The 22,893-nt window shown below is 36.1% G+C and overlaps 1 protein-coding gene across 9 annotated transcripts in view; it reads right to left on the reverse strand.

The window, feature by feature from the left end:
* The window catches only part of GRIA4 (glutamate ionotropic receptor AMPA type subunit 4), a 225,924-nt gene that overhangs the window by 37,839 nt on the left and 165,192 nt on the right, over window positions 1–22,893 (reverse strand). For all 9 annotated transcript variants that reach the window (XR_003500434.3, XM_005016336.6, XM_005016337.6 and 6 more), the window contains 4 exons: window positions 18,807–19,013; window positions 11,945–12,315; window positions 10,394–10,592; window positions 4,988–5,235 (listed from right to left, as the gene is read on the reverse strand). Coding sequence is in view for 8 of the 9 variants with exons in the window: in XM_005016336.6 (XP_005016393.1) it covers window positions 4,988–5,235; window positions 10,394–10,592; window positions 11,945–12,315; window positions 18,807–19,013 (1,025 nt within the window). In the remaining variant the exon portion in view is untranslated. The remainder of the gene's footprint in view (window positions 1–4,987; window positions 5,236–10,393; window positions 10,593–11,944; window positions 12,316–18,806; window positions 19,014–22,893) is intronic.

Here is a 22,893-nt window from a genome sequence, read left to right on the forward strand (position 1 = left end):
CAAACAAACAACACCAGTTTTTAGCTCCTTCAGTTGTCTTCTGAAACAACTGCCTCTATTATGGTGGCTCTGCTTATGGGCAAGACTAGGCATTCTGGCAGAATAAGAGAAACACGTGAAAAAGAACTGAATATGCTTCCTCTGTATCTCTCCTCACTGTAACAGGCATATGTCTCCAGTATGATCTGGGGAGGTGTTTGGACACAAGTGTTGCCAGCTGGATGGACAGCTAGCGAGAAGAAGAAATACCTGTTTTGCTCTCTGAATTGACAGAGCTATTCATGCAGGGCACAGACCTGACATCAGTGATCCAAGTGTAATATAAGTTAAAAAATAAATTTATGAAGTCCTTTGAACAATATATGGCACATCAAAAAGTGGTCATACAGTAAGCATTTGCTTACAAAACAACTAGCACACAGAAGCTCCACTCCTGGGAAAACTATGTTTTGTCAAGAGTCATGGATTCCACAGTACAAAACCTTTGAAAAACTCTAGTGAAAGAGAACTGGGCTCTATCTCGTCATAGCGTATTAACAATAAACAGCTTTGACAGTGAATGATGATCTGGGAAATCTTTCTACAATAAGATCCTTATACTCCAGTCTCTGAAAACATCAAGGTCAGAATTTGATAAAAAGTGTACTATCAGATTTATTCTTATTTTCCTGATTGTTTCATGTCAATGAAAAATGTCCAAAATAAAGAATAAGGAATATCCCACCCTATGCAAAGTCTATCAGTATTTTGTATTAATGTGCATGCATTATCAAAGTTTTCCTTGAAATGCACATTTCTGACCAAGGGACCAGACTGGATATATACATGAAAAGCAAAGGAAGACACTGTCAGGTTTAGTATTACATGGAAGCTTAGAACTGCAATTTTAGAGATTTACCTGAAAAAAAATAGGACTAGCTAAAGTCACTGAGATAAAGACAGTAGGTTGTAAAGCCCACAGATACCTCCATCACAACATCCATCTTTTTTACCTTATTCACATAAACTCACGGGCTTCTTCAAGTAAAAGGTCTCTCCACCACAGAGCCTTCTCTTAAAGCTCTTTCAAGTACTGCACAATTGTATCAAATAGGTAACTGCATAATACACTGACAGAGCACCCTGAGGATGCCTTTTTGCACTCCAAGCTCTCTCCAGGGAGCTCCTTCCTTGTGAGGGATAGAAACTGAAGTCCACAGCTTTACTCACATTGCACTTCTGCACTTCACACCAATTGCTAGAACAAATAGAAAATTGGATCCACATCACCTGCTTCAGTGGAGGAAGAACTGGCACATTAGCTGGTGTAAAGAGTCAGCTCATGTCACAGGCTATCTCTTTGTGGCCTTTTTCTCCTTCCTTGCTAGAACATGAACAATTCCATCTAAAGTCAACGTGGAATTATTCCTTTGCTACATTAAAAGAATAAAGACTTGAATAATGAAATACAGAATCCTAGATTCATTTCTATAATCACTCCCTGTAATTGCAAAAGCAGGAACGTAATGCTGCTCCGGATTTCATCAGGTTGGTGAAGGACCATCACCAATCTCTAAAATGCATCAACACATTTATCCACGTGACAGTTTTTAATTATGCCACTCTAACCTAGTAGGGCTCAAAGTGTCTCAACAGACACTGATAATCCGACCAGCTTTCACTCATTCACACTGTACATGGTGGGCTGCAGGCCAGGCCAGCACAATGCCCTCAGTTAAAGCAGTCATGGCAACAATGACAACTCCTGATGTGTTAGCTTAACCTGTCATCTTCGCATCAAACAGCTTCAATGTACAATAAAGTAGAAAAAAACTTTTAGTGTACCTGTAAGACAATATTGCCCCTAATTCCTTTTTCATTACCTCTTAAGAATGAAGAACTTTTGTGTTCATCACTATTCAGACTTGTCTATGACGTCTACATATCCAAAACAGAAATGCACAGGCATGCAAGGCGCAGGATTTGCATAGTACAAGATCTGCAGGTACTGCCCTCTAGAAACACAGATTGCTGCAAGTGGCAAGGCAGACAAGCCAGGGGTGGTCCACAATGGCCATGAGGCTGTCTTCCAGTGACACCACATTTACAAAGACAGGTCTTGCTAAGCAGAGAAGTGGCACTCTGTTAATCACCTTTCAATACACCACCTTTGAAGGAAAAAACTCATTATTTCACGCTGATTACTACACAGTAGTTTTGGACAAATACCTACCGTGGTGGGAAGAGGAAACAGTAGGGACAGCTGAGTAGTGCTATGAGAGAAATTCAATTTTTGTTGTGACCAGAGTCTTCACCCTCAAGCACACATTCCTCTTTAAATATTAGCCTTTTATCAAGTTATCTAGAAATGGATATCACTGAAAGGGAGGGAAGGAAGGAGACACGCCTGATGTGTAGAATGGTATTGCCCAGTGAGCATAAAAGAAACACACATCAGGCATTTCCCATTCTCTTCCATCCAGTGATATGCATGAATCCTACTACTCCACCAGCACTGAGAACAAATCAAATTAGCCAATAGCTACTGGTTGAACACTGCACGAGTGTGGCATGGAACCCAGTAAGGAAGAGTTTCAAATTAAAATCCACTATCACGCTCATGTGTAGGCTCATGAGCAACAGAGAGACCCGTCCCTGGATCACTCTGACAGGTGGATTTCATCTGCATGAGCGAAGTGATGGGTGTGTGCTCTGTAATGAACATGGGAACAGTGATGTGATGGCAGGGAACCATCACCAGTCCTGTGCTAAAGGAAAAAAAACCTATGTTTCCCCCACTTTCTGTCTGTGCTACATGTGTGAAAACATACAGTTTGATTCTCCATACACTCACATTAATTTTATGCAGCTGTTACTGTATTTTCAGAGAAGAAACTCCTGATTTATATTCATTATAGGTAGGAGGAAGATTAAGAACAGAATACCTCAAGTGAAATAGGTATTCAAAGAGCTTAGTAAATAATTTGCTATGAATAATTCATTTGAAAAAAATTATATTTTCCCCTAGTCCTGAACAGCCCACAAATAGAGTGTGAATGTTTAACATTTATATGTTACTTGTAATTATTTGTGAACTACAGCAAGTAATCTGTGGTTTACACATAACTCAAATAGGAAATTATGATTATTAAATAAAACATAAAATTTACAACTCCCACAGCAAATTATATCTTTTGACTAATTTATGTAATGATCTTAGCTAGTCTGCCCTTCATGAATTTCAAACTGCATGTTCAATATCTGCAATTATCTGTGCAGGCAGCAGTTACATAAGTCATCTGACCAGTAGCAGTCACACCACCATGTGAGATGCAGTCAACATAGAAAAACCAGCACACTGTACAGTTTCAAACAGTTCAGAAAATACTGAAGCATGCAGTTGAAAATTACAGCTGAATCTTTTCCCTTCAAAAGCACATGGGTAGGAAGCTTTTCCCCTCTTCACTCAGCACTAGTGTCTATTGACGTACATGGATGAGGTGGTAGGAACGTGAGGTGTTTCTTATTCTTTCTGTTTGTCCAGAACATTAAGTTTGTTTCTTAATGTTTTTTAATGGGTGAGCAGCACTGACGTGTTGCTTGAGGTTTGTCACTGGGGCTGGAGAGGGAATGGGGTGCAGCAGGAGAACAAGCAGCTTAGCACATGTGAAAGAAAGGCTTGGGAAAGGCATGGATATTGGCAGCCAGTCGAGACAGCTTGAAAGAAGATTTGGTCCGATTTTCAGGTTGGGTAAGATTCTCCCTTTTTTGAAATATGTTTGAAAGTAGGAGGTGAAAAGTAAATGCTGTTAATCCCATTGGCTTCATGTTAGTTGCTGACCCCAACTTAGACCACACTGTAGCCTCACTGAAACATAGGGGATCTTTGTCTTCAGCTGGGCTGGAACCAGGATTTCATACTTGATCTTAACAGTAATGTATTTTCTTTTATTTATTTTGTTATTATTAAACTGTCTTACTAGGCCCTCCTCCTTCTAAATGTAAATGCTTATTTAGATGTCTTGGACCTATTATTCCTATGTATTTTTATCTCGCCAGCTAACCAAACCTGATATAAACCCGTTTCAACCCTTATTTGTGAGAACATGGGTGAAATCTGTGCAGTGGAGTACTGGTTGCTCCGTGATCCATTTCCTCTCCCCAGCTCACATCCACCCTATCGCTGTAAGACACCATGGACCACAGCCCCCTAGTTTTCAAGTTGTTCTTATGGTTTGAATAAAATTGGCAAGTCTACCATAGGAAAAAGACAATTCTGTTTGCCTCTGAAGACACCACAATGGTAAATATTGCCAATTTTAACACAGAACTAGTTTCACTCAAAAATTGAATGAAAAGCAAATGATGATGTTCTCTCTGGTAATCAAAAACTTTCCTACTTGACTGAGTGTGTCTGATACCAAGAAAACAAAAATACTGGTAAGTTTGAAGGCAGTACTGAAATGCATAATGCTAAAAACATAAACTTTTTTTTTTTCCTAAATAAGAAGGTGCTTTAGTACAAGTACTTTAATGAAGCTGCTTTAATGAAGGAATGATTGCCTTTAAGTGATGATATTTGAAAAAAAGATATTACAAGCAACTTCTTATTCAGAAATTAGCAGCCAAGATCAATAAATGAAACATAACATGTAGGCAGATACTGATGTGGATAATGTATGCATAATACTGCTATAAAGGGTTGAATTTGGTGAAAAAGCTGATGAAATAGAATAGGTGATGCTAATTCTATTGAGGCTGACTTCAAGTAGCTAGTGTTCAACCAGTTTGGTTTTTATATGGCCTCGAAAGATATGCCAACTATAGCTGCTAAATCCATATTGCAATTAGAAACTGTTACCTTTGTTGATCAACAAAATATGAAATGGAAGAAAAGAAAAATAACATACCATGTTCACACACAAAACAAAAAGAGCTATATCAGGGACATCAGGGAAGGTGGAATACTATAACAACACATTTTATATTGTTATACTATTCCACCCACCTTAATGGAGAACCCTTCGGTGTGGCTACGCCATATCCTTTCGAATCCAGATTTCCTCCCACTTTCATGGTGTCACAAGGCTTTCGTTGCTCAATGTATTCATTCATGGTAGACTCCAGCAGGAAGGCAAACTTGCCCTTGGATTTGCGGACACGAGCTACTCCCTCTGCAGTAGTCCTAGTGAACACTGATGGTTCTGCTGATTTCATGTAGGTCCACATCTTTTCATACACTGCTATTTTTGATCTCTGGAGAAAATCAAAAAGAAGTTAGAACAAAAGAATGTTGCGACATTTCAGAGTGGCACTATTCAAAATAAAATCAATAGAATTTAATTTTTCAAACAAGTGGGGTTGGGAAAATCTGACTTGGATAAGGATTTTTTTTTTTAATTTCATTACTATTAAAAAAAAAGAAAAAATATAAATACTATAAAATCACATAACAGTTGGTCTTCATCAGTTACAATAAAATAACTATATAGCTAAGGCCTGAATTTATTGTTAGGTTAAGGCAGTTCATGTAGTCAGTGTTATAAAGTGTGTTTTAGGGAATTATATGCAAAATATATATACATAACAAAGTTGGGAAAGAGAAAAAATAAAATAATCCCCCATAAATACTGAGATAAATCTGGAGACAGTTCTTAGCTCTAACACCTGCTTCTTACAGCATTAAAAGTACAATAGCTTAAATAAGATTTCTGCTTATTTGGTAATTCAGAGTCCAGAATTGATTCAACTTACATTCAGAAAGTCTGCACAACATTTCAAGACATGGGTCACGATAAAAGATGTAAACATCAAACTTGACGAAATACGCTATTAAAGGAAACATAATTCTGGGAGTATTTTGTCTTAAATAAATATTAGTTACGTTTTTAGAACTGCAGTATCAGTGGGTTTATTTCAAAGACTGATCTTGCAAGTAATTGGGTAAGAAATATGATTGCTCAAAGAATGTGCAAGAATTCATGGCTTAGCTGGAGATTTGGCTGGCTTGGAAGGTGTGGTGGAATCACAAATAAAGACTTTAGCAAAAATAAAATTTAAACAAAAAAATAAAACATATATTAAAAAAAAAAAAGGAAGGGAAGAATTTGAAATTGGAAACCTCAGTGGCAAGACTACTGTCATGATGAGAAGCTTCCTATACTTGTTACATTAATTCAGCAACTCCTTTGCTTCATCCAGCAACAGCGATATGTATATGCAAAGCAGCAATGTGTCAGCTGAACATTATCTAGTGTTTTTATTTAATGAGAGATGGCATTTGTCTTCTTTTATGCACGGTGTAAAAAAGACTGTTTCTACACATGACTCAAGTCAGCTTTTCTCTGAGTCAACAAAAATTTCAAGCAAAGTAAGGACTGATATGTGAGCCCATTCCTATGCTATGCTGAGCACATCAGGTAAATATTAATTATTATAAGGCCCCAAAACAAAGGATTTTGGAATATTTAAACAAATATAAAGTCTTATCATCTAGGTGTTATTTAAATTTAGAGTGGCTTAAAAAAGCCTGGAACCAAGCCTTTGCATAGGTAAGAGTAATTTCCCTGAGGCACTTCCTTTTAGCAATTAATGACTGATTGTATTATTACTCAGAAACTGGTTTGTTACTGAAGTACATCCAACTTGAATGTAAGAGAGAGTTAAACAGAATTGTTCAATACAAATACCACACAAATTATCCTTTCTTTTTTATAGCTTGTCTATGTGCATCATTTTATCTGTCAAACACAATAAAACTTAAATGAATAATAGTTGTGTATGTCCATAATTACATCCTGACTTGTCACCCTCTCTTTCAACTGCAGACACATCTACTTTTCATTTACATAATAGTGACTAAGAGCAGAGCCTAAGCCAAGAAAGCCATGTGTTCCTTTTGCTTTATACTACTATAATTTCATGGATTTAGACTTACAGGAAGAAAAAAATGGAAGAGAACAGTAAGGAATCAGGCTTAATTTCAAGAGTATTTACTTGCCTTTGTCTACCTTCACTTTCAATCACTTACACCTTAAAATTCTTATAATGAGATAAACATATAATAGGTCACTATCCTTCAAAACTAAAAACATGCTACACATAAAATAACAGTATTAGGAGTAAGAAATTAAACCCTAAACCAATTAAAAGTTGCATTTAAATTATTTTTTTTTTCAGGATTTAGTTTCCTTTGCTTATTAAGAGACAAAAAATATGGAAAGTCTAACAAGTCATCTGCTCTGTGAGAATGTTCTCCCAAGATTTCATTTGTTAACATTCAATGTATACATGTCAACTCAGAGTGAAAACTGAAGAGCAAACCAACAGATATTCCTTATTATCATACTGAGAAAACTTTGTAGCTTTCCCCTGCAGTCAGTCAGGCCAGAATGATTTTCTTTTAGGGCTTTTTCTGAGTTAGACTGCTAAAGCTAAGCTTTTTCCTCTTGAAGAAGCTGTTTTGAAAAGGCAGCTTGTTCAAGCTGCTTTTTTCAACTCTTGCTGTTTCCAAGACATAAAGTAAGAGTAAACAGCCGGTAGAATCAAAGTCTTATTTTTCTTAATGATGTCTTTAAAATGACTTTTTCTTGTTCTGTTTTCAGTCTGGATTTAAAGCCGAATGAATAGCTGTTCTGATTTTCTGACATTTTGATCAGAAATGATCAAACGATAAGAAAATGTCCTGAAGGATCAGACTCATCCAGACAGTAATCACTAATGGGAAAGTTACCCATGACTCTAATTCTAAAACTGATGATGCTTGCTTCCAAACAAACCAAAGAAATAATAAAAAAAAAAAAAAGAAAAAAAAAAAGAAAAAAATCTGTTGGAATTGGGAAACCTGTTAGAATTGGGAAACAAGCCTTCTTGTACTATTGTTTGAGGCGAAGTCTGAATTTATACATTATGCAGTTTTGTCCATCAGTGATATTTTATCTTTGTCCCTGTTTTGTGTAAAACATTTTTTAGAAATACCGCATACAATAGCATTAGCAATTACTGTACTTCTGCAGTGATTGGAAACCAGTTGATAACAGGGCTTCAGTTATGCCATAAAAAAAAAAAAATCATAAATCTAAAACTCAATAAAGCATCATATTCTGCATCTGCAACTTGGGAGTGTTTGGGGTTACTTTTAATGTTTCCTTTTACATTTTGAAAAAAAAGGCAAAAATATAAACATTGGTTTTACTTTCTCTTAACACTATAAGATTGTAGTGAATTAATGTCTGTCATAGATGGACAAAGAATATTTTTCTTTTTAAGGAGACATCTTGACAATTATATGAAATATTGATTCATACAAAAAAGTAGCTGTTTACAGGATTAAAAAGAATCATGATTTTTTTTTTTTTGACCAAGACAATTTATATATCAAAAGACCTAACCTCTTTACTTCAAAACAATGGCTTGTAAAAAATTTTTGACACTCTTAAGAAAACAAATTCATTTTTTTGCTCTGTTGTACTTCCCTGGGAATTCATTTTTGCACCATCACATTAAAACCTGCAAGTACTGGATACCCTTGAAAATGCAAGAAGTTAAAACATCAAAAATTAAACAAACCTGCTTGGTTCCCAGTGTCATGGTTTTAACTATCATCACAGCTTCATTCTGGTGGAAAGAACTATTTAACTGCATATGCTGTGATTACTGTCTCAACTTGTGATATACTAAAATTGAAGTTCCCAGAATTAAATACCTGTATTTGCACAAATTGAGCTAAAGAAGAATCTATTGTCTAAGCATAGATGTAGAAAAATAATACAGAATACTTTGGCAGGCATATGATGTGAAATCAAGGCTTTGAGGGACCAAAAGCTAAGTTCCTACTACCTGAGTAAAAAAAAACAATGCTCTGAGAAAGCATCTATAACTTCATATTTAGGTGTATAGCAACACACTGGCTATAGAAGAAGACAGGTGTAGACATCTGTCACTGAAACACATCCTTTAAAAATGAAGTACCAAGCATCCTAGACATTTATGTGGAATTCTTCTAGAATTGATGTAAAGAGGAATATACTCTAAAGGGTGACTTATTTAATCATAATACATTTGTCCCATACAGGATATGTTAGGGTGCTTTTCTTTCTGCAATGTCTACAGAAAAAATCTAGAAAACTAACTTAGATTAAACTCCCTGGGCAGCTTCATTATGTGAAGGCTGAACTATTGTGTGTTCATTAAATGCCATTTGTGTCTTATAAGACATCATCATTTTATAGCTAAATGTATGCAAGAAAATATCTTCAAGTTCCCTCTGGGGCTATCACTTGCAATAAAATAGTTATTTCACTACAGACCTTTTGAGGGACACTCAGCAGCTGCCCTGGAATTGGTACTGCCTGTAGTTCACAAATTCCATTCATAATTTGGTTAATGACTGAGTGACTTCAGTTTGGCCAAGCTGAAAACAGTCAAGCTATGTGGGACACAGAACAGTTCCCTTTCAGTAAGACAATCAGAAATTATCGCCCCATCTTCCTTTCCTCTAAAAATGACCTAACCTCTAGCTTTCAGATAAATAATAGTCCTGAACACTTTAGTTTCCAAGGAAGAATAACTGGCTTACAACATTTATTCAGAGCCATGTTCAAACACACCTTCAGTCACCTAAGCTTAACTTTCATCTGCTAGAGATATGAAATAAAGCAGGATGGGTTCACAGAATCACAGAATTTCTAGGTTGGAAGAGACCTCAAGATCATCGAGTCCAGCCTCTGACCTAACACTAACAGTTCCCACTAAACCATATCCCTAAGCTAAGTTTGTTTATGATGTACTCTTTGTGATGTCCAGGCTTCCTGTTTTCCAGCTGGCAAAGGAAGGATTACATATAACCACACAAGCACAGGAAAGCAAATGAAAATGAAGTGATCAATAGAGACAGCACAGACATATAAATGCTTATTTAGGCTATTTCCTAATGCTACAACCACATTCCCCCAAGACATATTTTTTCTTTATTATTCATCTGAAAGTCAGCAAATTAAAAAATGCATTTCCTATCCACCACTCAAGACCCTAAAGCAAAATGCACACAGCCAAATCCATAAGTAGAAGCAAAACCTGCAAGACTGCATGTTATCATCATAGAGTTTCAATGCTGCACATCATTTCAGTGCTGTAGCTTCAAATGAATCAATAGTGCAATGCTGCTTTAATTATCACTGGCTCCAGTATCCCTTGGGGCAGCTCTTTTCCCCATAGTGACAGGATCAATAAGCTTTCCACAAATTAAAATAACTGGAAACTCCAACAAATGGTGTCAGGGGGTAAAAATGTAGATAAAGTATTGCAGGAGTTACAAGGCATATTATATATGATTGCAAAATAACATTTCACCCTTCCAAACATCTTATCAGAGTGGTCAGTAGGGAGAGCTGTTCTAATGGATATGTCAACTTACTCTGAAGAACTCTTTGGTTGACCCTGAGTCCAGTGTCCCGTAAGCAATTTCAGTTTGTTTGGCAAGGTCTTCTGCACTTTCTATGGGTGAGACCATTCGTTCAACAGTCAAGAAAGCAGCGAGGTTAGCAGTATAGGATGAAATAATGATGAGTGTGAAGAACCACCAGACACCTCCAACAATGCGACCTGAGAGGGATCTAAACATGAATAAGATAATGCACATTTTCCTGTCTCTTAAGCCACAAAGAGAGAAAGAGAGAAGGCAATGTTATTACAGAACACGTCATTACGTAACAATTAATGGGAGGGAGATTATTTGCTTTTTGAATTCTAATATATGCGTTTTCTCTTGAATCTTAATGCCTATGGTACAGAGTCCACTGTACTAACACATCACACATATACAGAAGTATGAATTCTGTTGAACAGTAATCCCAATGTTCTTATTATTTCAGAAAATGCTTAACATGGAAAAAATTTTGTCAAAAATCCTCGGTAGATAATCACTTTTGGGAGACAAAAGTAAAGCATGGTAGTTGCAAATTAGTAGCTTTCTATGTTCTGTCGCTTAAAAAAAAAGAAAAAAAAACAAAGCCTTAGCACATAGGTTATATTGGTTCTGGGATTAAAACGTTCCTGTCACCCATACAGCATATGTTCAGTTATCACAAACTTATCAAACATCCTACAAGCTACTATAAAAATTTGACTTTTTCACTTTTTTGTTATTTAAGAAGCAAGTATTTTTAGTGGAAACATATTTATGTTAAGTAAAAAATATATTTTCCATTTTAACACTGGTAATTTGATGAGAAGGTTGTTGAAGAGTAACATATTAATCTAGAATTGATCAATTAATCAGCAGCAATTTTATTGCTAACTTCAATAACAGCAGAGTTAAGCCAATGCTGAATGCTGTCAAAATCTCACTGTTAATACAAGTTTGAAAGATTGGGTCATAATGTCAAAATAAGAAGTTGTAGTTACTGCACACTAAAGTTCCAGAACACCTAAAAAGGTTGAGAAATTCAGGACTGGGATCACATATTACATCTCAGGTAACCCACTCTGTAAGGTCTAGTTTGGCAATACAACGTGGCTTCTCAGAAACAGATGATCAAATATTGTCTCTCTTGTAGACAGTGATATCCTGGAAGCAGTGCTACAGATCTTAATAGGGAACAGAAATGGGACATTTATTCATGCAAGGCAAATACTCAGCATAATAGTGTGCATTTCATAATTGCAATACAATGGAATTAATTTAGCAACAACACAATTCCTCTGTAGTCAACTCAGTGGAATTGCCCCTGTGTGTACCTGCTGTTTCTGAGAGCTGTTTGTGATTTATGCACTTTGACATATGTAAAATAATAATGTCTGAAAATCAAAGCAGATTCTCTGTTGCCCTTATCACAGCTATTAAAAAAGAAAAATGAAAAGACTTCCTAAAGAATGAACCTCAAAACACTGCCAGGAAAATAAAAAGGAAGATTTTATGCTTCAGTGTTGAAGATAAAATGCAAATGTAAAAAGATTTGACACAAACCTTGGGGAAATATCACATCCTTGTTGCATAAAGGCACCCAGGGAAAACCAGAGGCTGTTGAATATGCCAAACTCATTGGGAGGCTGGTCACTGGGTCCTTCTTTCCCATCCTCTGGTTCTTCTGTGTGCCACTCATATGGGCTAAACCTGCTAACTAGGAACAGGACCACACTGACACCAATGTAGGCAAAGACTATGCACATCCAGATCTCATACGCCAAAGGGTCCAAGAAGGAAAACACTCCTGGTTTAGATTTCTGGGGCTTTTTGATCATAATGGATATCCCCAAACTCATAAAAGGCTTAGAAAAATCAATGACCTCTTCTCGTACCAAAGTGATGGTCAGAGGCGCAACAGCAATCTCTGCTTTCTATAAAGAAAAAAGAAATATAGATGTATATATTAATTGGAGATGACTTATATTCAGCTAAGCAGCTAATTCCAAAAGTATGTTATCAACATCAGGACACTGTGGCTTATGTTCTTTACACCATGTTTCTGTTTCTTTCTATTACAGTCAATATGCTTTTAGTAAGTCATATATACATTGCAGAGTTTTATTTTACAAAATTACAGAAATACTTTATTTTCCTGCTAAGGGGAAGACTCTGAGATCTTGCAAAGGTGAGCAGCAGTGTAGGTAGATAATTTTAGGAATTAATTTAAAATTATTGTAAAGGAATTGAAGTAAGAATGCAACACAAGAATGGCCTTATTGTCAATGAATGTATAGCGATTATTTTATAAGATCCCAGAAAAAGTTATTTATTATTGTATTTTCATAAGGTACAATCATTTTTATGGACAAAACAGCTCGTAGTAACAAGTAAATTTGAAATTCTGTGAAGCAGCAAAGGTGATTAATTAATATCACAATGCCATAAAACTACACAAAATATCTTGGGGGAAAGATAGTTCTGTAAGAATGAACCAATGAATCAAGTTTTAAACAGTGTAAAAAAGCAAGTATACAGAAAATAGATGTGCAAAATTATGCAAGTAAAGGATGGAAATTGTGTTGAATCCATTTCCATCAGAAAGAGAGAGAGTTTTTTTTCTCTAAACTTTTTTATAATGAAATGCCAGTCTTGAATGAATCATTACCAATGATGATGGTGATTAGGACTGCTAACAATGATGTCTACATTAACTATAAAGGTATTGCAGCTGTGCTAATGTGTAGGTTTTTGCTCAATCACTCCATATTACACCAAGGTTTACTCCTTGCCTTGCCTTGCCCTGCATGCTAAAGCTGTTATTATAGCAGTACATAAGCTGGGAATTGTAAGAACAACTGGGACAGAATATGCACTGGTAGGAGAGGAGCAGAGATGCAGAAGCTGTTGAAACCTTTCTCCTGTTCATTATCCCAAGAGGACTCACAAAGCAGAGCCCTGTCTCTCTGGCTACCCTGGACATCTTAGCTGATGGGCTAAAGAGTGTATTTTAAAAATACTTCATTTTTGTTGTAAATAAGGTGGACCCAAAACCTCCCTTCAGACCTCAATATATGAGATAATCTTCCTGTATATCCCCCCATCCCAGGCCCAGTTGTCTTCACAGGCACAAGGGAGCTATTCATAATATAACTGTCTTCTTTTCTTTTCTAAATACTCAGTTGGCCCAAATTCATCTTACTGAGCAGCATCCTCAGATACAGTACATATTCTACAGTTTATCAAATCATTTAAGCATGTTTGCCTTTTAGTAAGTTCTTAAGGATATTCATATTCAGTAAAATACACAAGGATATATTTAAATCCCATCAATTTCAATGAGATTAAAACATGCTGAAAATTAAGGACGTGCTTAAATAGTTTGTCTAATCCAAGTGTTACATAAATAGCTTGTATGATAAAGAAAAAAAGAAACTGCAGTATAAGATATTTGTCATCTCAAAACTTTAAAACAGATAAAAGCACTTAAAGTAATATATTCTTGTTATTTTATATACTGTTATACATATATATATATTTTATGGAATTTAATTTAATACTAATGTAATGTATTTTTTTTTTAATCTGTATTGGTAGCTGTATAATTTTGAATAATTCAAAAGAAATAACTCATTCCAATGCAATAGCCCCAAAATGCAAATTTATATTTAAATTATTAGATATTAATCATCAGGTTATATATCTCATTCTGAAATAGTTGTGATGCAAATACTTATCATCATTTTATGTAAACTTATCACAATTTAAGCAATACAATTAAAATCACAATTTTGCAAGCGTATCAGACATTTCTGGTGCTAACAGCTTGGGTAAACATAATAATATCACTAATTCTCTCAATTTTAATGTAAATTCTGTAATATAGGGCATTTTAAAAAATCTTACTTCTTGATGTCTTATAATTTCATGAGTCTGACTGAAATAAATTATATGTTATCAGTAAAAAGTATGAAAAAGAAATAACATCTAAAATATATTTTAAAATGTTCTGACAGTTGCAAGTAGATTATGGTGCCTGTAGTCTAAGGACTGTATGATGGTTTGGTTTACTGGCACTGCAGCATATTTTTGTGTTTCATCTCACTAATCAGTTCCTTTTTCTAGAATAATGGTTTCTGTCCTTAAGAGTCAGTTATTTTATATCCCTAAATTTTAGTTGCTGTGAATGCCTAATGTGGAGTCCTTGAAATGAAATGGCTCAGGGAAACTGGGATCTACAACTGCTAATCTTTGCTGTATTTGTCACCTAGTGGTATCTTTATTAATGTTTGGTATAAATGTTCATCTTGGTTACTGGGCTTCAAAAGTGTTGGCTAAGACTTGATTTTGTGTACGTGTGTGTAGGTCTGCAGATTGTGACTGGCCTGAAAACAGGGATCCCTGAAGGTCATTAGTTTTTATGATGTAAGGTGGAAAAGTGACAGCACCATTTTGGTGGTAGCTGTGGAGATTAATTTAAAGACCTAATTAGCACTCTGCATGTTGTATGTGAAACACTGGATGAGCTGCATCTTACCACATTAAAATGCCTGCAGAACACATGCAGAACTAGAACTACATCGGAACAAGCCATCTATGCTATGCTAAAGAGTTAAAGAGAAGAAATAGGAACTTATTCCATTTCACTACAGTAGCAGTCTAATGTCAGATTGTTCATAACATAGATAAATCATTTTCATGTCAATGAATGTAAGTACACAGATCACAATTAGATGCCTAACACTTGGAAAAAATGCAGCCTAATGAATCTGATTATACTATCTACAATTTTTGTAAGACTACTGTGCAACATGTTAAGGTTTGCATAAACTCCTTGTTGAAAACTAAATAGTGACAATAGCTGTGCATTACAAATACCAGTGTTTCTGCTTTGCTCAGTTAATATACACCACATAATTATGGATTTAAATGATTAACAATATAGCAGTTGTGCAAACTACTCATGATTTGGTTCCCAGAGAAATTTGTTTTGACAAAGACTAATGATACTTCACACTTGAAACAACTGCATCTGTAATAGCATTTCAATCAAGGCTACACCACTATAAGTACAGATGCATTCTGCACCCTTTCAATTCTATACAATGGGACTAGATTAAGTTTGGTGTTAGAGGTTTTCACTTTTCCAGAACACATTACTGCAACCTTGTGAATAAAATCTGCTTGGTGCAAGCTGTATGAAGGTAGTAGAGCTGTCTGAGAAAAGCAGCAAGTAATTTCAACTTCAAAAGCACGTAGCTTCTCAGATTTTAAACAGAACTGAATTCTGACCTTTTGTGTTAAGCAATGAAAGAGTAGCATGTTGTGTCAGGAGAATGAATATTTAATTGGGACTGACTGTTACTGCATTTGGAAACACCTGTTACACATGGTTAATGGCATTTCAATCCCAAACAGCATTTCTTTCTGAGTAAGCTAGTTATCATCAAGGGCTACATAGTCCCACGAGGGACTATGGAGGGCATTCGGATATATCAGGGACAAATGAGCAAGATTTCCTGATAGCTTTTAATATAGCATTGGGATAAACTAATAATAAATAAATAAAACAATCCTTGCCACAACCTGATGTACATATGGGTGTCGAGGTAACATGGGATTAAATTGGCACATGCATCCACCCTTGGTAACACAAGTAGGGCTATGTGGCATAAGTGGCACCAAGGCATTGTGGCATGGTGGAAAGAGAAGGAGAGGAAGGGAGTATCTTATATGGCGCGGGAAAGGTCCGCTCTCACTGGTTGGCCTGAAACCATCTATTTATCCTTTAATTTACCTGGGGATTAGTATCTGTAAAATGTTTCCCAAACAGGTTGTCTTGATACCTTGCTAATTCAGTTGCAAATTATCTCAATCCTGGCTGCATATAAAAAGCCTTGCTTGAAGTACACCCAAATACTCAGACTATTTGTGATTATAATTTGGGGATCTAACAGAGAAGATGAACATTCCCTTACAGCAGAGCTTTGCAGGAAAGATGGGCTGATTTTCTTGTTTTTTTTCTAAGTGTAACAACCCAGGGGATCTGCTGCTGTGGAAATCATCTGGCAAGGACTCAAGGAAGATGCAGGTAGGACGGTCTTCTTGATTTCCCTCTGGAAACCTTAAGTAGCAAACTTTTCTGTGTTAACAGGAAGAATGATTTGCTTTAAAGCTACACCTGTAAAAGTAAATGTGATTGAAGGAGCTCCTGGCCCTAAGGCTAGCTGGCATGGGACAGGCCGCATCTCCACCATGAAAGTCCTTCAGCCTCCAAACTAGGATGTCTGCATTCAAGCTGCTTATAGTGAATGGTCTGTGCCCCATGCTAGTGTCCAGCTGGTCCCAGAAATTGTTCTGGAGAGTAATTATGGGCCAAAAATACACCAGAGACCATTGTAATAATTTAGCAGATTAGGCAAAAGAGTTCCAGTGCCCAGAGGAATTCCCAGGTACCACTGATATACTAGGATAGAAATAGCCTAAATAAGCTTTTGGATGGTACACCAAATATGCTGGGTGCAGAGTGCTCTTAGTTCTTTTAGTAAAAAAGCATCCCTGAGAATCTGAGATTCCCAGAGCTCAACTCCAAAACCAAAATCAGACTGCAGCCTTCCTAAACAGACAGTTGTGCAGGAGCTTGTTACTTGGCCATCAAGCCGAGCCTCATTCTTTTCCATTACAAAAAATGAAATGTTGATTATGTATTGTGGGATGTCCTTTTTGGGCAGTTCATTTGCAACAAGTTTCTTATAACTGTGAGCTTCCTTACTTTCATCTATGTCAACATCAGCAGGTCACATTCCAGTCAGTACTGGCATGAACCTCTGTGTGAGCTTTCCAGCTGTACTTTGTATTTCAGTCTAGTACTAGGGATGTTTGGATGTCATGATGTAAATTTTTCAAGACAAGTAAAAGAAAGAAAGAACAACAACAACAAACCTTCCAAAAAACAAACATAAAACTAAAGTGTAATTTCAAGTTTCCTATATAATTTTTAACTAGATGATAGGCCAACAAAACAGCTTTTAAAACTCTATGGTATTTAGGCAAGGGAATTTTCTCACAATTTGTAAAATTTCTCACGTTTTAAAAGAAGCTACTGATATAAAACTGCATAGTCATCACATATATGTGATGGCTACTGGAATTAAAAGCAAGATAAGAAGTTGCTAACATTTTGATAAAATCTCAGAAAATAAAACAAAACAAAACAAACAAAAAAAATCCCTTGATTTTTAACATTCTGAGAGTTAAGCTGCTATCTAAGCCACTAAAGCAGATAAACATGCTTAGTGATTACTCAGTTTTCTCTTGTGAGGTTGGCTCCTTCAAGAACTTCCAAGGACACATAAGGTTTTATGAGGCTGGTATAATCTTCCCATTACCATGTGGAAAGGAATCAACAAACTCTGGGGCATTGTTCCCATACTCTTACAGCACACCATCTATTTCATGTTGATGAGATCCCTGAACAGGGATCAGAGAAGACTTTGACCAAACAGAGAAGACTTTGACCAAATTTATCAGTTTTACTTGACAGAAAGGAACAGAAAAGATGTTATTAGGAAAACCACCAGGCTTTGTCCACACATGGCCCTATCCGCCACTGGAATTTTAAGGCTCTAACCAAAACTGTAACATATGAATTGGTATGCTATTGTTTTTCACATAGGTTGAAGCATGTGACATATTTATTGGTGGAAATTTTCTCACCTAAACAATTTCAAAAAAATTATTAGTTTCTGTAAAAATTCTGATTTATTCTCAGTACAGGTATCAGCAGATGAAGTAATCAGCAAGCACAGCTCTGACCTTTTGCTACTTTTGGTGACACCAAACACTACGAGTATTTCTTTAGGCTTGTTGCAACTATTTTCATTATTACAACTTTGTCAACAGAATTCTTAATTATTATCCTCTTCTGAAGAATTCTCCAGATCACTGTATAATATATGCTGAAGGGTCAGGTTTTCTTGCTTATATGCCACTCTGCTTATTATATATCTTAATATGATGATGGATTCTCCATTTTTCAGACTAGTCTAAATATCTATCTTTTCTCAAAGATCTGTCCCCATTCCAGGAAAATGAACAAATGACTGCTATTCTTCCCAACTAAATTTTACAATGTATCAGGAATAGATGGCCTCAATGGCCATTATTTCTATTATAATGATAACAAACTTTTAAAGGATGTAGAAAGTCTGGATGTTCTAATGTCACAAGGCACTAGTTGAATAAACAGCAGAATTTGCACGACGATATTTAATTTTCTCTTGAAAATAAATGAAAACACAGAGATATGAAACAGAATTCTGTTTCTTTCCCGTGACCCCAAGGTTTAATAAAGTCACGTATACTTCCTATTTTATGACTAATGCTACAATAAATTAAAACCTGCTTCAAAAATTGATATGCTTACCCCATAAACAAGTTCTCCCACCATCCCATTCCAGATTTTTGTCTCTGGATCCCTTGCTCCATATTTTCCATCAGGAACAATGGCAATTTTGTACTTGATACCAATATGTTTTGCAATTTCTGATGCCAGATCTACACAGTATCCTTCAAACTTGTCATTCCCTTCAAACGTATCATGGTTTTTCTTGAACATAACATATGGGGCTTCCTATAATGAAAGAAGTAGAACTGTAAAGGAGAAGTATACAGAATATACTCTGAAAAACAACATGTAATCTATCGATGGAACAACACATTTTTTATCAAAAATACATAAATAGTATTAGCACATTTAAATTTAAATATATGAGCAGAAATCCTTCTGGAGATATATTCTATTTATACTGTAATTTGACTTACGCATTTCACAAGATTTATCAACCTTTACAAATTATAAATATATAATTTATATATATAATTATATATTATATTATAAATACAAAAATACCCAAGGATACATATAAATTCTACTTTGTGCTAAATGAAAGACCTTATTGCAGTGTATATTAAAATTAAAGTGTGAACAAAAGTTGAAGCTGTACAATGCAAATGACCGTGGGATAATGCAAGGTATAAATTATGCTTTTTGATTGAGAGGATAAATATATCCTCTAACATAGTGTGGTTACTCTATATGCAATTTCAGGTGCACAGCCTGAAGCATTTGTTTTCTTTGTGTTAAGAATGCATAGTAACTCAAAGGCTATATACATTTTAGTGAGAATATGGAAATACATTCCAGAGGAAACACATATCCTGCCCTTTGAATAAACAGTGTATATTCTGCATGGTCTTTCAACATGAACCTAAGCATGAACCAAGCAATATGCATGAATAAGCACCATATTAAGCTGATACTGACTTTACACACTGCAAGAAAAATATCAAAATACCATTTTGGTTGGTGAGTGTCATTAAAAAGAACAAAAGATGTCTTGAAAAGTGGATCTTACATTCCCTGTGTAAACCATATTATCACAATAATAGTGAACATTATGTGATTGGGAAATTAAGGTCACATTTTTCTATTTGGCTCTGTGTGGATTCAGACTTCAGCAATCATTATGTAAAACTATAGTTCCTGGTGGTATTTTAAATGACTTCACATAATCCATATTAATAGTCAGTTCCAGATAAAATGCTTGTCACTAATGTCACCCTTTGTTTGAATTTACATCATAAAACACTGGCAACTTCAATTTTCTCTTAGGCTATAGCTGTGCTGGCTCTTGGCAAATGTTTTTTTTTTTTTTTTTTTTTTGACATTGACCTTGGTAGTCCTCTGCCCTAGTCACATCTTTCCTACATACCTAATTAATACACTAATAAAATAAAGGTAAATGTGTAGCTTAGGAATTTGTTTTTCATTAATATTACATGAACAACAGTGGTAAGCAGCAGCAATTTTGTGACATATTGGGTGTTTAATAAGCAAAGATATGTGGCATTACATGAGGAATGTGAGGACGGCACAAACCAATTTCAAATATTTTCAGTATGCCAGGTATATTTCTCCTTCCAGACACCAAAATGTAGTTCCTATTAGCTGGATCTGAATCCACCCAAGAGAACTTCATAGGCAAGTCTGAATGGTATACTCAACCTGCTATTAAAGTGTGAAAAGGCAGAAAACTAGAAAAGAGAGAGATTGTGTGTGGGAGGCACTATTCCATTTACCTAAGAAAATTTACTCCCTGTAGTAACTGGGCCCAAGACACACCTTAGTATAAGGGCAGAAAAATGGGGCTTTGTGTTATGCAAATGGAGAAAGTTATGTAGTTCATTTGCTTTACTGTGACAGAAATATCCTAGATTGAATTAAACAGTTTGGGAGCCAGGAAGCAGTATATTTTCCTTAAATGTAGAGGCAGGTTCTGAAGTACTGCAAGAATGTTTCACTATCGTGTGTAACCTCAGAAAACCTCTCCTCTCATCATCTCCTTCTTATGATACTTTCTACTATGGAAATGCCTTTGTGGGCCACAATCCCTTAGCAGAAATTCAGTGTTGGAGACTGTTTACGCGTTGCCAACATTAATTCAGCTAAGGAACCATGCAGCTTAGAAAAGCACCCACTTCTAAACACTGCCTGGGTACCTGGTTCCTTGCCCTGTATATACATAGGTAAAAGACCAGAAAAATTTGAAGGGCAAAACAGCAGATTGCTCAATTTCTTGATCACTGCATGGCCAAAGATCACCACAGACCTCTAAAACTGGGGCAATCACAAAAAAAATCTGTTACCACCCTGACGCGTGTGACCTGGGCACTGGGGAGATCACTGAGCTACAACAACATTAACTGCACACTGAAATCACTGCAGCGATGCAGTGCAGCTGAGTTTGAATCTTCTAAAGAAAACTGCTGAATATTAACAATAGCCCACACCACTTTGTATTCCTATGCCCAGTCAAATGAGCTCAATCTTAACTATCTGTGTTCCAGAGTAAGGGAGGGAAACGAGCAAGGATAACATGTCCTGCCCTCTCTTTGCAGTAGATCTTGATTTGGGGAAGTGTTTTGGGCACGTCTATAAAATGGCCCTCACTCACATAGGGTTGTTGTTCCCATGAGAGGAAAAGCAAAATCTGGGTATTTCTACATATGCTATTCCACAAAAATGGTTAAAAATAGAGGAGGAAAATAATATGTTCTGTGATCCAGCCAAGCACTAGCTAGAAGTACAGCCACATCTTGTCCAATATTCTGGATTTGTGGACTCTCATTACAAGCTTCAGCTATGTTTGCTTGCTATACCTCAAAAGTCATTTTGTTTTCCAATGATTAGCATTAGCAACTGCTAGCTCTTCTGATTCAGCCTTTCTTGTAAGTCCCAGGCCAAAGGCATTTGATTAGTCATGCCAAAAAAAATAATTCTGGAGAGCGACTGGAAACAGTTAGGTTCAGAGGAGTCCAGGTCAGCCTGTTCCTTGTCCCAAAACCGAGACACTGAGCTTCTGCCTGCACCTCATCGATATGGCTTCTACAAAAAAGCACTTCAATTGCCTCTGCAGAACAAAATGAAGTAACAGATGCCTTATTTTTCCTGTTAATGGCTAAATAAACTTCATCCTGCCTGACCCTAAGTACTTTGTGGGAACACTAAGTATGGTAACAGTGGGGTCCAGCACCATTCCCAGTGGGTACAAGATAGGAGCAACCCCATCCAGTGCAGGGACCAGTGACAGAGGACTGAGAAGACCTCAGTTCTGGCAGGGATCATTTGGGCGACTTGAAGGAACCACAGTGCTTCTCTTCCCTCCCACTTTTCTTTCTATCCACCCTGATATCACTGATTTAGAGCACAATACAGCAAAGAACATCACTTACAATGTGAATCTACTATAGACTGAGGTAGTACTTCATGCTGCGACTGCTTTAAAAGAAGCTGTAATTGAATGTAATCTGCCAGTGTGAAGCAATACAATTAAAGTTGTGGGAACACATATTACTTCCTGCTTCTGCACTGTCCTTTCCCTCCTGCCTACTTTATAAAGAATAAATAACAGTTTATTTAATTGTTGTGCCTATTTATCTGCCAAATAATGAATGAGGTATTCTCCAAGTAGAATTTGATGGGGGAATGTGGATGGGACTGAATGTGGCTTTCTAATAAAGACTGTTTACAAGAAAATTCAGATAGCAACAATAATTTCAATTCTGACCATTTCAGATTTTGGGAGTGTTTCAAACTAATGAAGTGTGCAGAAGTCATTACAATGACATCAGGACACTGAAAGGCAAGTTTTACTGGTTTGCTAACAAGCAACTTATATGGATGAACTTGCAAGGTCATACTGCAAAATTATGAAACACCTGAATAGATCAATAGCATGTACTCAGCCATATCTTGATGTTATTTTCTATCTGTGTCACTGAAAAAAAAAAGTTGTCTTTTCTGTATAGTCTATCACAATAGCATTTTCTAAACTAGCGGTAATGGTAGTATAACCATGCTGGTCTAAAGGTAAGAGAGATGCAAGATATCTATGGAGAGCTATTATCATTTATTAGATCAGCTGAAATAGCTGAAAACAGTAGCAGGGTTT

This window comes from Anas platyrhynchos, chromosome 1 (genome assembly GCF_047663525.1).
Source record: "Anas platyrhynchos isolate ZD024472 breed Pekin duck chromosome 1, IASCAAS_PekinDuck_T2T, whole genome shotgun sequence".
Classification (NCBI taxonomy): domain Eukaryota; kingdom Metazoa; phylum Chordata; class Aves; order Anseriformes; family Anatidae; genus Anas; species Anas platyrhynchos.